General features: G+C 43.4%; 1 protein-coding gene across 3 annotated transcripts in view; it reads right to left on the bottom strand.

Moving 5' to 3' along the window:
• The window catches only part of Abhd5 (abhydrolase domain containing 5), a 25,352-nt gene extending 16,395 nt beyond the window's left edge, over positions 1 to 8,957 (bottom strand). For 2 of the 3 annotated variants that reach the window (XM_029543561.1, XM_021207203.2), the window contains exon 1: positions 8,841 to 8,956. In XM_029543561.1, coding sequence (XP_029399421.1) covers positions 8,841 to 8,893 — 53 coding nt within the window. In that variant the 5' untranslated portion in view covers positions 8,894 to 8,956. Of the gene's footprint in view, positions 1 to 8,840 lie in introns of all 3 variants that reach the window. The other variant, XM_029543562.1, reaches the window with a different exon arrangement.
• Positions 8,958 to 15,142: the final 6,185 nt, after the last annotated feature.

Raw genomic sequence — 15,142 nt, 5'->3', positions numbered from 1 at the left:
CCAAAACCTTACTGCAGTAACTGATGCAGGCCAAAACCTTACTGCAGTAACTGATGCAATACAGAGTTCAGCAGCCATCTGCCGCTGGCGAGGATTCAGCAATGGTAGTGAGACACTCCTGAGGAATGAAGAATGGATTTGAAAAGTGATCAATTCCATATGAAAGTTAAGGGCCTTAACCAAAGCACTGGCAAGAGGGACCAAGACATGAAGATTTAGCCAAAGAATATTTAAAAATGAAACAAGCTAAATTTGGTTAGAAGGTGTAATAAAGATTCCTGGTGTTTTGCCTCAGTACCACCATCATGAGAGGAACACACTAAATTCAAATAGGGGCTGGGTACAGTTTGTGGTGATCATTAGTCTAGCATGCTAGAGGCCCTGAATTTGATTCTTGTACTTCAAATAGAATAAAACAAGCAACAAGAGAAACAAAAGTTGGTGTGGGTAGATAAGCAAGCTGCTTGGGAAGGGAGGCTTGCTCACTCAGCCTCTGGCTTTTTCTAAATTTCATAGGCTCTCCTACAATTCCTGTAAAATGCATTTCTATATAGCAGGTACTTAGTAACTAATGTCTGATGAATGATTAGGTCACTTACAATTTAGGGTAATCTTAGTCCAAATTAGGCTCAGTTCGCAGATGTGAAAGCTGAAGTTTGGTTCACACCAGGATAAAGGACATACAGTTCGTAACAAAAGTAGATACTTTAAGTTCAATTCTGAAAGACCCCCAAATCCCTGTTGTCTACAGGAGATTACCTCCCTCAAAATGCCTGAGAAGTTGTCTATTGTCTAGAGATGTGAGACAGGGACTTTACAAACTGTCCAGTCTGCTCCTACCCAGCTTTTCTCTTGCTTTGCCTCACCCCTCTCAGAACTTTAGACAGAATATCTCTAAGGTTCACATAGCTCTTCCTTTGGTCTTAATGCCTCACTTTTTCAGAAAAACTATTCCTGATGCCAGGGTGCAGAGGTGTGGTCTGTTCTTGCTACAGATACAGTTACTGTAGTCAGTGGCTATTTTTTTTCTACATGTTTATCTTTCTACTGCATAGTGAATACACCAAAAGTTAAATCCATCTGAAAAGCTGACCTTATATCCAGTACTAAATACACCAACTGGCTGGTGGGCAAGTGAGCACTTGAGAGCTGTGACTGGGAACTAGAAGTGGCAGCCACCGGCCTAACAAGTGTGCTTCAAGTTCTGTAACAACAAAGAACATGGGCCAGGCAAGGGCCTGAACCTTCAAAACAAACAAACAAAGAAAAAAATAGCTTAATATTGACACTAAGAAGAGAATCCAGGCAAGAGTCTTCAGCATGTGGCTATGTGACTGGAAGCATGATAACCTAGTACCTACACGCTTTAATATGAGTCAATCTCTTTATTTCTACAGTTAACTTTCTTTAGACAAAATTTCCTAGTAGGTTCAGTAGTACCGTGTGTGTGTGTGTGTGTGTGTGTGTGTGTACACAAATAGAAAGAATCAAGATTAGTCATATAGTTTGATATATAATGGCCTGCATTAAAATGCCAGTTTCATACTTATGCACTGACAAGACAGGAAGACCATGAGCACCCCTCAAAAGTGCTACATTGACCAACTGTTGAGGTAAGAAGATGTTAGTACCAGTCCACTCCTGAGTATGCAAATCTATCTACAAACTAACTAGGGAATGATAAGGCTTAGGTAACTTTTAAAATTAACAATTTTTTAATATTCATAAAAGAAGTTAATGTGGTTTTGTCTTTAAATCATTAAACTGAAGCTCTTTTGTCTTTGACTGAGCATCATGCCTTTATTTGAGCATAGAATTATGAACAGGAAGTTTTTATAACTGAATCTCACTCACTTTCCATCACTTTTCTTAAACAGATAGCCTTCAGATCATAGCAGAGTTTATTTGCCAGGGTCAGTACAAAAAAAAAAAAAAACTGAAATAAAGTGAAGTATAATTTACCATTGCTCCAAATGACATAAATAAGTTGGGACAAAGAAATCACAGATGCAGTATTTGGTTCAACCATTAAAGACAATCTTTAGACTGAAACTTTATTTGTACAGGGATTAGAATTTTAAAAGTTATGAAGTAGACTCCAATACAGGCAGAGGTCTTCCTCCACTGACTCACCACTCCACAAAGCAAACTTTTTTTTGTGAGACAGATTCTCAGGAATCCAAGCTTGTATTGCTAAGCAGCTGAGAATGGCCTCGAATGTTTGATTCATTTGCCTCTATCACCAAGGTAGTGGAACTGCAGGTAAGAGCTACCACATCTGGCCTACACAAACAACCTTTAAAGGCTGGAATTATCCATGATTTTTGCCTCCTAATGAACAATTCATTTTAGTATTTGTACCTAAAAATGAAGGGGCAACAAATCTCTTATTTTCATAGTTAACTTTTCATAAATGCAGGGCTATTTTTTACAAGTGAACTTTTTCTATAGCATATTTGAAGTAAAAAAAAAAATCATTCCTAATAGAACTGTGAAGAAAGCATTTCCCCTAAGTCCAAACAGAATTTCTGTCCAGGTTTGCTTTGATCAGATTACTGGTAAGATGGAGTATGGAAGCTGACTTCTAATTCTGCTTCTTTCAGACCGAGTACTAAACATACACCAGCTCCACGGAGCACCTATAAAGAGTGAAAAGAATGTCTGTCTACCCTTCAGAAGTCCTCACACTTTTTTGCTATCTCTGTTATTCCTTGGCTAATCCTCTCTTCTGTCTGCCGGGTAACTTGACTACATCTCCAGGAGACTGTGTCTTTCCACTGGGTCTCTGAGGCCATCCAGCTGTCTGGCACTCCCTGGGTTTAGCATGTGGAGACTGGAACTAAGCCTGTCAGACTCAGAGCCATTCTTCCGAGGTCATAGATTCAAGGTAAAAATCCACAAGATCTATCTGTAGACCAGTAAACAGAGATAGCTGTCTCCACACAGCTTTGGGAAAAAAGGGAAAGTATGACCTATTTAAGCAATAATCAGAAAGCACTATTAGCCATCGCCAAGGCCTGATGTCAGAGGAGATGGAAGTACCAACTGTAAAGCAAAGAAAAGCCATTCACTGTAAAGACTGTAACTTTCCCAAGGTAAACACACACAACACCAGAAAGGCTCACCAAAGTGTCCACAAGATTTTCTCTAAAAGCCCTGGGACCTGGGCACTGACCTTCTTAGTAAAGAAGATACAAGCCCCGAAGCATCTAATTTTAAAAAGAAATAATTAAGATTCTTGATCTACATCTATAACCACTCAAGTGGAAACCAAATTAGTAAGGAAAGTTTTAGAAAACCACACTAAAAGTGATAACTCTTAGGAAAGCCAGGTAGTTGTAATTAACATATTAGAGTATATTTACCAAAAAAAAAAAAAAGTTTGATTTTAATTATCCTGCATGTCCCCCTGAACTTTCTACCTAATTTTGTGTAACCATCACTAGCAATGTATTTGTTCCTCTTGCTGTGAACACTTAAGTTCCTGGTAATTCCTGTTTTGTTCTCTGAGACATTTGACTATCTATAGTGTTACTAAACCTGAATTGCACAATCTATAAATATTGTGAAATGGTGAAAGAGATTTCAAAGTATCCTGAAGAAAATATACAGAAGCCTGGCCAATTTCCACACACTCTTTTGGGCACTTAACGTAACATTTCTAATTAGGTTATAAGTAAAGAGGATTTCATTATGTTACAATTTTGCTTAAAATAGCAGCCATCCATTATATCCTTCTACTGATATAATGAAGCTCAGAAAATGTGCTTACTGTTGTTCTCTGTTAAGTAATCTAAACAAAGAATTGTATCTTATTTAAAGAAACCATGAAGCTTTGGTGTTTTTAAAAAGAAATATACAAATTAGAGGTGAAATACATATTCCTCTAAAATAATTCTTCAATCAAAGAAGAATTAAACAGTTTCGATTTGGAACACCAACACAACTAAAGGACTCCTTTCTTAGAAACAGAAATTTAAAACCCGATTTTTGTGAAAGAGGGGGGAAGAATATGCCACATATAAATACAATTTAAGTGGTGAATACACTTTTAGATATATGAAACTTAAATGATTCAGGTTCTTACTGGCCACTACATCCATGACAGCACTTGCCCTCTAATACACCCATATGTTAATTTAGAATGTTTTAAAAACTGAGTGGTATGATTCAGGCCTGTAATGCCAGCACTGAGGAGGCTGAAGCAGAAAAATTGAGATTTTGAGACCAGTCTAGGCTACATAGAACTACACTGTCTTATAAAAGCAAGAGTTTACATACCCACAAGCATTCGCATACACATATAACCTCTCTATGGCATTTCCTACCTTCCCTCACATAGGAAAGGAGTCAAGCACACAGGAAGCAGTTCCACGTGAGCAGGAATACTCATTGCTCTATGGCTGAAGCAGCATCTCCTTAAGTCAGTTCTAAAGGAGCTTATCCGCATAACTCAATCAAGGGCATTAACATTTAACTAAAAGCTTAACAATTAGTCAAGGCTGCTTTAAAAGTACATAAAGTTTCGGGATGAGTATTAAATACTATGGCTCACATCTTTGAATCCTGAAGCACATGTTTTGATTGTGTGGCCCACCCTGATTTTATCAGCTTTGTTTTTTGTCACAGGATTGACATCTGCATTTGCTGGCCTGTGATTGCAGACCTACTCTGGGGTGCAGGATCAGAGGGGCATGGGTTGGTTCATCTAAGGTCAAGAAATAGAATCCTGTTTCCAATATTCCAGGAAAATGTAGGTGTGTGATTCTAATTGTCCTATTCAAATACAAACATTTCTGAATATTAAGAAAACAAGCCACACCCCTAAGGTGTGAATAATTAACTACTAGGTTTAAGCTCAGTATTCATGTCAGCACATGTTTATAACAGCTAAAGGTGTAATAAGAAATTACTGAGGATTACCATTTATAAAGCCCCTTTGGACTCTGCCAAACATTTCAGTAAACTAAAGCCTTGTTCTGAGCTGACAAAATAAATATATAAATATGTACATTATTAAATAGTAACTAAGTGAGACAGAGGAACTTTAGAGCTGGCTGTGGTGCTACATGACCGCAATCCTGGCATTTGGGAAGTAGAGGCAGAAAAATCAAAAGTTCAAGGCTACAACTTCAAAACATTATTTAAGAAATACCATGCGGGGGGTGGGGTGGGGGGTGGGTGGGTGAGGAGATCACTCAATGGATAAAACACTGGCTGAGCAAACATGAGGACCTGAGTTCAGATCCTAGGGCCCATGTGAGGAAACATGCCCTAGCATGTCTGAAACCCAAAGCCTGGGAGCAGATCCCAGGAGCCTGGTGAGCCAGAACAGCAAGCTTCAGGTTCAATGAGAGACCCTGTGTCTCAAGAGTAAGGCAGAGAATAGCAGAGGGAGGCACTGGATGCCCTTCCTCATCTGGCTTCCACATGCAACATATTTACACATATACACACATATGCATGCATCAACAAACATACAAAATACCATGACCTTAGAGAAAGAAGGTAACAATCAATTTTGGGTTACAGAAAACAAAGGGAAACAAACCATGATGATTGGCAGGGAAACAAGGAATGTGTTTAGGAAGCATGAAAATATGGCTTTTCAGAGTTTGAGTCAGGTGCACAGAAAAGAAATAAAACCCCACAGCTAAGTAGAAGCCACTCAGATTCCAAATGGCTTTGCAGTTGGACTTGGGACAAACCATAACTATAAAGCCACTGTGTGTGAAGAACATTCCTCTTGGATAAAGGAAGCAATAGAATGAGCTGTGTTCAGTGTGTGTTAGCAACCTTACAAAAACCCCGAGAAAGAGTATGAATGTTTTGAACTAGTGGCTCCCGAGTAACAGTGGGACAAGAAAGGGCAGGTTGTTAGACTCTATGGGGACTTGATAATTGATTTGTTGTCCAGAGACAATAAAGGGAACAGATTTGCTAGAAGCCAGTTATAAGGGCATATAACCAGAAGAATGTAACTGTCTTCAAACAATGAGAAGAGTAGAGGGCTGAGCTGTACACTTTACACTGTTTAAAGGAAGAAGACGTAAGCAAGGTATGGTCTAAACATGTTACGTGTTAAATGTGAAAGAGTAGATACAAACAACTGGCAAAAACAAACAGTACCATTATACTCCAGCCCAGAAGAGAATGAGATCTCAGTCCTTCAAAGTGGTGCAGTGCTCACATGAGGTCATTGTGTGTGTGTGTGTGTGTGTGTGTGTGTGTGTGTGTGTGTGGTGTGATGTGTGAAAAAGTCAATAATGTATATGAATAAGTAAGGGCATTGGCACTGGGATTAGCATTGAAGAATTTCAAGATTTTGAAAACGTCTTGGAGCAAGGATTACAGAGCAATAGCAGCAGGAAGAAATGTATAGATCTTAGCAGTTTTTTATGAGGTAAGATAAAGAAGTTCACTCTTTAATCTCCAAAGCACAGGACTATACAAGAGACTTTAACATATATCCAGCAGGATGCGAGCAAATCAACTGAGGCAGTAGAGAGAAATTCGCTCTTTTTAATAGAATCTGCTGATTTCCCATGGTGTAAAATATTCCCACTGTGGCTGGTTTCAGGATGCTGGTGCGGTAAAATTCCTGAAAATTCAGCAATGGTCTACCAGTACAGATCAACTCCAGCATGCCCTGCAAACCACCTGTTTCTTGTTCTACTCTGCAAAGGTGAATTTCTGTGGTGGCTTCCCCCCCAAACTCCGCCACTATGAAATTCTCTGGGATACCATTAAAGCAATCTGTAGAAATCTACCTTATTCTTATTATATTTGACTTTCTCGACTATATTGCAACTGAAAGGGGTAGGATTTTGAAAGCTTCCCAGTAAACTTGTCTCCACAAAGGGAAAGAATTATATGCTCCAAAATGCTGTAGGATGACAGCTTATAATCGCTTGCTTTATTAATATCATCTCCCCATCTGTAAAGAAATGAGGTGTTTTCATCATAGTTCTGGAGGTACAAAATAGGATTACTTCTAGTGTCAGACTTTTCCTGGTAAAATCCCAGGGTAACATAGGTTAGGCAAGACACAGGGAGCGGAGAACACTGTGCATACACTGAATTCTCCTCCTCTTCTCAGAAAACCACAAGGGTTCAATCACCAGGACTTGGTTCTACTGACTGATCCCAAAGCCTTGACATCACATTGGAGTTCTACTCAGTTCCTCTCAATGAAGACTAAATGCCAACATGTGAAGTCTCTTAGGACATTCAGACCAGACCCAAATTATGGCATCATCTAAGCCCAAATGTCTTGAAGAACTTAACTCAAAACAGCAGTCAAATATCCCATGAGTCCCAATCCCATTGAGAAATAGCAGAAGTATGAGAAAAACGTCTTAAAGCTGAATGCAGGCACCTGAAGGAGCAGGTTCCAGTTAGCTCTGCTTCTTGGTAGTGGCAGTTCCAAATGAAAATGGGAGTGGTCAGATCTACACACAGGGGAGACTCTAGGATTATCATGACCACACTGGGGAGCACCCAGCAGGAACCAAGCCTTCTCTCTGTTTGCTTGGTTGTCCAGCACTGCCCAAGGGTCCTGCCAAAAATATCACAGAGGTCTACCTCTGTCTAGGGACTGTAGCCAGTCTTGCCCTCAGTGACCTCCAGCCATCATCCGAGCCATGTCACTCTCACCGTTGTGCTATGGATTCCTGAGCCTCATGGTATCAAGACCATAAAGACCCACAAGTTAGAATTCTCAGAGCCAGAAAATGTCCTGACAAATTTAATAGAATCACAAGCTACCAGATCCTAGTTGTACCACATGACACTCTGTATTTCATATCAATATAACGAGAAAGTTCAACAACAGACCAAAACAGTGAGCTCCACTTGTTAATTATCACTTAAACAAAACTTGAAGAGTGTAGTTTCTAGCATTTCAAAAATATTCCTCCCCTAACATCTTTCCAAAATACTTACTTTCACATTACCATAATCTATTTTCCCTGTGGTTATCTTTCCCATACAGATCTCTCCAAATAGCTTAAGTACAACTGTCAAAATATTTAATTTATGAAGGAGATGTATAGTCTTGTCCATATAAAATAAGTAGCCTTTTGAGAATCAGTGAAATAAATTTCATAGTAATTTAATTTTTCCACCAAGCATTGTTCTACTCACAAGGGCATGACATATCAAAGACAAAAAAGAATAACTTAATATGTCTATGAAAAAGTTGGGTGTGGTGGTTCACACATGTGATCTCAGCCCTGGACAGCTGAGGCAAAAGGATTGGGTCTCTGCAGAGTTGAAAAGCTAGCCTGCTCTACAGATTTCCAGGCCAGCCAGGGCTACATAGAGTCATCCAGATTTACAAAAAACAAAAAAACAAAAAACAAAAACAACAACAACAACAACAACAAAAAAAAAAAAACTTAAGGGCTTCCTTCCTGTTAGGCAGATATCTGCCCTTCAACTTTCACAAAGTTTGCCAGGGCTAGTGAAGCCAGACCGCCGAGTCACGGGAGCGCACGGGGCAGCGGGAGGTGGGACGCGAGCGCCCCAGGCCCCGCGCTCCCGCACCGCCGGCGGTCGGCTGTCCGGCGGGGCTCCGAGTCCGACGCCTTCTCCCACCCTGGCGACGCCCGGCTCTCGGCGCGGAGTTCCGAGCTCCGCCGCGCTCGGGATCGCCGGGACGGCCGTCGACAGCAGCCGCTGTCCCTCCCCGCAGCCCCGCAGCCCCGCGGCCCTGACGTGGCCTGTCAGCCCCGACGGGTCGAGAGAGCGGGCGCCCGCGCCTTCCCTCGGCTGGCCGCCCGGGGTCGCCAGAGCGCAAGAGACCCACGTCGTCCCCCACCTTCCCGGGTGATCCTCACCCTCCACCGGCGTCTGCCGAGTCCACCTCCTCCTCCGCCGCCATCGCTTTCATCACCGCCACCGCGCAAGCGCAGGGACGCACCTCGAAGCCGGCTGACAGGCCGACTGGGCGGCCCCGGGCCGCGGCCGCCCTTAAGACCGCACCGGTCGCGCATGCGTCGTCCGCCCGCTGGGACGATCCGAGGGCGCGGCCGCGCCACCGCAGGCTCGGCGTCCCAGCGGCCCGACCTCGCAGACACGCATGCGCTGCCCGCCTGTCGCGCGGAGGCGGGGGCACTGGTAAGGAAGGTCAGCCCGACGCCGCGAGAGCCTAGGTAGTCATCCATCGGAATAATGACCATTAATGCGTCATGCCGCCCGGGTGGACTGCCCTGGACGGGGCGCTAGGCAAGCCGTCGGCAGCCTGAAGTGAGATCCCAGCCAGAGATAGCCTGAGTGGCAGAAGTGCGCATCCTGTGGTACTGGACCCTCCAGCCCTTACTTTCAGGTGGTGGCCACTGGGAACTTGCACTCCACCCTGCCAGACTCTAGACTCTAGGCTGAGAGCTTATGTGTGGATACTAGAATTACACACACACACACACACACACACACACACACACACACACACACCATCACCACAGACCATACCATGGTCGCTAGAAGAGAGGGGGCAGGGAGGGAGAGAGGGAGGGCACTTCCTAGAATCCATTCTAAAATGATAGAGGGCAGAGGGCTCATAAAAATATTCTCATGGGCTGGATATGGTGGTACACGCCCTTCAAAAACACTTGGGAGTCAGAGGCAAACACATTTCTGTGAGTCGGATTAGCCTGATCTACACAGAGTTTTCCAGGCCAGCCAGAGCTACACAGTGAGACCCCGTCTTTAAGATAAATAAATTTAAAGGGGAGAGGGCTCGAGGGCTGGCTCAGTGGCTAAGAGTGCATACTGTCCTAGAGAGGAGAATGGGTTTGTTTTCCAGCATCCATGTGGAGCCCCACAACTGCTTGTAACTCCAGTTCCAGGGGAGCAACACTTCTGGCCTCAGAGCACCTTAATGTATTTGGTGCACACACAGGCAAGGAGGTACACACAGAGACACATAATTTTAAAAATTAAATATTTTTAAATCTATAAACCACACCCTCCCTCACGTGGGATTATTTTAATTTTTTTTTTCCTGGCTAAGGGACATGAGCAAATGCGTGAACGTGCTGAAGAGTGAAGTTCAGTACAGGCAAGTAAAAGTCAGCAGCCAGCAAGTAACTCCAAGGCTGCGCTTTAAAAATAGAACTCAGAACCATGACACTCACTGTGATTAAACAAATAGAGGCATCCTGGCATTGCATAAGGGATGTTTCCCTTGGCTGGGGGCAGGTGCCTCCGGTCAGGAGAAAGTGTATGAAGTAGCCTAGCTCTTTGTGCTGGTGACTGCCTACAACTGGAGCTGTGTAGCGCAGTGGGCCGTCTATGCATCAGTTCCTAGGTTCGATTCCCATTCTACCCCCCACCCCACCCCCCAAAAAATGAAATTCTGAGAATATGTAATAGGTTCAGTTCAGCCACACTTGGGTGGAACTGATGCCCGGGACTTCTCAGGAGCCTGATGTAAGCTAACTGAGTCTTCAAATCATTCTAATAAGCCCAAAATATGTGGCACTCCCCCTTTCCCAGAGATCTAACCAAGGGCAGGTGTGTGGATGTGGGTTTGAACAGAAGTAGAGGCTCCCACCACCCTCTTGATTTTGTTGAAGGCTAATGGATAATGTAAATATCAATGTTTGCATTCCCTTCATTACTTTAAAATTATCTTTCTCCAGTCATCTGCTCCCACCTGTGTTTGTGGCTGTGCCATTCACTCCCACATACTCACAGTTAGTGTGTCTTTGTTCCGTAACAACCATATTGTTGGGGTTGGGTTGACAGGACTCTGGCCTTCCTGAAGCCTACACTGATATTCTTCCCTGTGTTTAAGACCCCACGCATCACTCTCTGTTTTAGATCACGTTTGCTGCTGTAGAGAGACACCTTGACTAGTCATTTACAACAAACAAGTTTATCCCTCACGGTGCTGGAGGCTGTGAGGAATGCCATGCGTCTGTGGTGTACAAAGAGAGCCTCACTGCTTCATCTCATGGCAGAGGGCAAAGAGAGCAAGAAAGGAGCCTAACCCTTCTTTTTATAAGAAACCCGCACCCCAGAACTGACTGCCCAGATGAAGGCGTTAATTGATCCGAGAAAGTAACACCTCTGTGGCTCAGGTGCTGCCCTTTCAATACCACTACATGGGTTGCCCTCCCAGTATGAGAACGTTGGGGACACATTTACACTTCTGATGCTCCTCCCTCACTTCGATCTCCCCCGCCCCCGCCCTGAACCCCACTCCCTACAGTTCTTAACTTTCTACAATTGCAACAGTTTCTTAGAGATATCACACTGATCTTATGAGCATGTGTTTGGGTGTGGGGTGCACATGCCATGGTTAGTATGTAGAAGTCAGAAAACGCTTTGCTGGAATTGGTTCTCAGGTTGCCAGGCCTAGCAACAGGCACCTTTCCCCATTAAGCCATCTTGCTGGCCCACGCTTACCGCTTTTTCAACGGATATTACCAGGTACCCTGCCAATGACAGCAAAAGTATTTCAAGGCTGTGGTATTGTCTGTGGTTTAAAGGAGATGGAAGCTACCCATGTCCTCTTAAACATGGCAGTAAGTAATATTTCTCATTGTGTCTGATATTGTAGGAAGATGGAAACCTATAAAAAGTGGTTTTATAGAATCTCTCTGTTGTTGCCAGCAGCTTGCAATTTGTCTTCAGAAACTGACCATCTCCACCTTAAAGGTTAATCCAGCCTGGGAACCCTCTACTGTTTAGGCCAGCTAGCTGTGGGGGCCTCTACTGCCCACACAGTTACAGCCCAGAGGTATTGAATTCAGTAACAAAACTCCAAAGTCTCCAACCCCTGTGACACGTTCAAGAAGTTGGGCTGGCAAGAATATACCCTTGGAAATCTTCATGGACCCTAAACTTGCTCTAGAGTGTGGCTACAGCTACTGAGCACTAAAAACAAAAAACAGCACACCATTAATCTAAAGCAGGTTCTGTGTGGAAACTGATGGAGCTATGCCCAGGGATATGGAATTTGATGACCTTCCCTAAGTCTGGGGACACTTGACTTGGCTTCACCTTGATGCTGATTGTCTTAGTTAGGGTTTTACTGCTGTGAACAGACACCATGACCAAGGCAACTCTTGTAAGGACAGCTTATAATTGGGGCTGGCTTACAGGTTCAGAGGTTCAGTCTCTTATCATCAAGGTGGGAGCATGGCAGCATCCAGGCAGGCATATTGTAGGAGGAGCTGAGAGTTCTGCATCTTAATCTGAAGGCTCCTAGCAGATTACTGACTTCCAGGCAGATAGAATGAGGGTCTTAAAGCCCACTCCCACAGTGACATACCTATTCCAAAAAGGCCACACCTACTCCAACATGGCCACACCTCCTAGTAGTGCCACTCCTTAGGCCAAGCATATACAAACCATCACACTAATAAAGCTTTTCTTGACTAAACTTGTCTATAAAGCCTTGAGTCCGAGCAGCAATGCTTCAACCCTGCAGTTCCATTCTGACTGCCATGCCATTTGTGAGCCCTTGGACCGTATCTTCCTAAATTACACTAAAATAAACTCCGTTCCTTGTAACCAGTACCTTGAGGGCACTCCCAGACAACTACAGTGTGGGCCAGAATGTAAGTCTTTAAACAACCTACTGGTCTTTAAGTAACCTACAAACCAGAGAGTTAATTTTTGTATGAGATGAGACATTTGTACTGAGGATTTTGTTTGTATTATTCAGCCTCAGTAAGGAAATATTATGGCTCCAGTCAGACCACTATAAACTTGTGGTGTCTTAGTACATCATAGTGGGAACTTAGGGTGGAGAAGGGGTGCTTACCTCACTTCTGCCGAGAAGCAGAGATAAGGGATGGGGTGGGGCACAGATCAAGGATATGCCCCCAGCAACTTGTCTTCCTTCTACTAGGCTTCCCCTCTCAAAGGACCCATCTCCCTCAGGTTCCACCTCCCAAAGTTCTACTGCCCTAAGGGTCTATCTCCTTAAGGTTCTACCTTTCCAAAGGTCTACCTCCCAAAGTTCTACTTCCCCAAGGGTCTACCTCTTTAAGTTTCCATCTTCCCAAGGGCCCACCTCCCAGTTGCACCCTACCTCAGAAGATCAGGCTAGGGATGGAGCCTTTATGTAGCCCATCAGTCTTTGGTGGGAACACTTAAAATGCAAACCACAAGACCCAACTTTATTCCAGCTCCAATCCTGATGCCTTAGAGCTAATTTTCCTGAGAAGGAAGCCACGTAAGTGACTGTACTGAAGGTTTCAAGCTCAGGTGACTCTGGAGGTATAACCGGGAGAAATGGAGAGGCTAGAAGGGCTAACCTTTAACTTCCTTTTGCTGTCCTCTGATTCCTGAAAATCTAAAGTCCTAATGATGGGCAGGAGGCTCTGAGTCTTCCTTTCCTCTGCCTTGCATCCTGTAAAGCAACAGAAGAGACTGGGCTTTTATTTTCAATGAAATCCATGCTTGTACATTTTCCCTAGTTTAGATCTGTTATCTTTTTTTCCCCTGTATTTTAGGTCTGTTATCTTTCATTATTTGTTCTGACTTTAATTTCTGGTAAGTTCATGTTGAAATAATCAACGTCCTAATAAATCAGAAAAAAAATGTTGAGAGTTGGGCAGTGGTGGTGCATGCCTTTAATCCTAGCACTTGGGAAGCAGAGGCAGGCAGATTTCTGAGTTCAAGGCCAGCCTGGTCTACAGAGTGAATTCCAGGACAGCCAGGGCTATACAGAAAAACCCTGTCTCGAAAAAGAAGGATATTGAGAAGAAGAAAAGAAGGAGAAGAAGAAGAAGAAGAAGAAGGAGAAGAAGAAGAAGAAGAAGAAGAAGAAGAAGAAGAAGAAGAAGAAGAAGAAGAAGAAGAAGAAGAAGAAGAAGAAGAAGAAGAAGAAGAAGAAGAAGGGGAAGGAAGGGGAAGGAAGGGGAAGGGGAAGGGGAAGGAAGGGGAAGAGGAAGAGGAAGAGGAAGAGGAAGGAGAGAGAGGGAAAGAAAGAAAAAGCAAAAGAAGAAAAAAGTGTTGAAAGTGTCAACTGCTTTTCTCATATGTGTAGACATTATCCTAATTTAAAAAAAAAAAAAAGTGTTGCCCTCAACACGGTAGCATTAAAAGTGTCAGCAGCTTTTCTCATTTGTGCAGACCTTGTATGCCACCAAACAATTTTTAGCAGGGACACGTTTATACAGCAGCAAAGAGAACGTGCTCATACCCATAATCCCCCTGACAATGTTGCCAGCTCATCTGCCCCCCTCATCATCTTGGGAGCCCATCCTATAGTTTAAAATGGGTTATTGAATATCCATTACATTTAGTCTGCACTTGTGGCAGAAAACAAGCTGGATTTGTTGTCTTGACTCCGTTACATTCCCTGACAAGTGGAAAATAATCTGTTGTCAGTGAGGTAAGTACTCGGTTCTAAGTAACTCAGCCAACTGGCTTATTTAGCTTCAGCTCCCACAGGGATGCTCATGGAACGGTTTTCACCCATCATGGATTCCACACCGAAATATTGTCTGTTCCCACAGCTGGGGGTGCTCTGTGGTGTCATGAGTGAAGGAGCCCTTAGTGGAGATGTGTTCCTAAGTTGGTACAGTCTGCTGCTGCATTGTTTGTGTGACTGGTTTTGTTGGGTTTTGTTGTTTGTTTCTTGTTTGTATGTTTGGGAGAACTAGTTAAATAGTGATAGCATGAACTACATGTTGAGCCTTGGAACTTTCAAATCGGATGGATGGATGTCACAGAAATCGTCAATCATTTCAAACCAGGGCTGCTCTTAAAACGTTCCTTTGTGGTCTGATTTCTAAATACCATTGTCTGCTCTATCTGGATATAAAATTACCAAGGCCACCGCAGGTAAAGTTAGAGCTTAAAGTCTTATGGGGAAAACTAAATGGCAGGGACTGGAGGTGCAATTTGGTTGTAGAACACAGACCTAGCAAGCCTGAGACCCTGGGCTCCATCCTCAGCACCATAGGGGTGTGGAGAGAGGGGTCCCAGAAAGGAGTGAAGAGCACTTGAGCGAACAGAAAACACACACAAACAAAGGACCCAGTGTGACACCTTTCTATGCAGATGCCGATAAGCAGCCTTCTGGATTTGAGAGACATTGTGACTTTAACACACCACACATTTGTGGAAGTAATTTGTGACGGTAAGCCTCAAGAAAAGCTTCCTTTCGTTTTTTTTTTTT

Source organism: Mus pahari, chromosome 10 (assembly GCF_900095145.1).
Source record: "Mus pahari chromosome 10, PAHARI_EIJ_v1.1, whole genome shotgun sequence".
Lineage (NCBI taxonomy): Eukaryota > Metazoa > Chordata > Mammalia > Rodentia > Muridae > Mus > Mus pahari.
The sequence above is the reverse complement of the archived record's forward strand: the minus strand, read 5'-3'. Positions and strand labels throughout refer to the sequence as shown.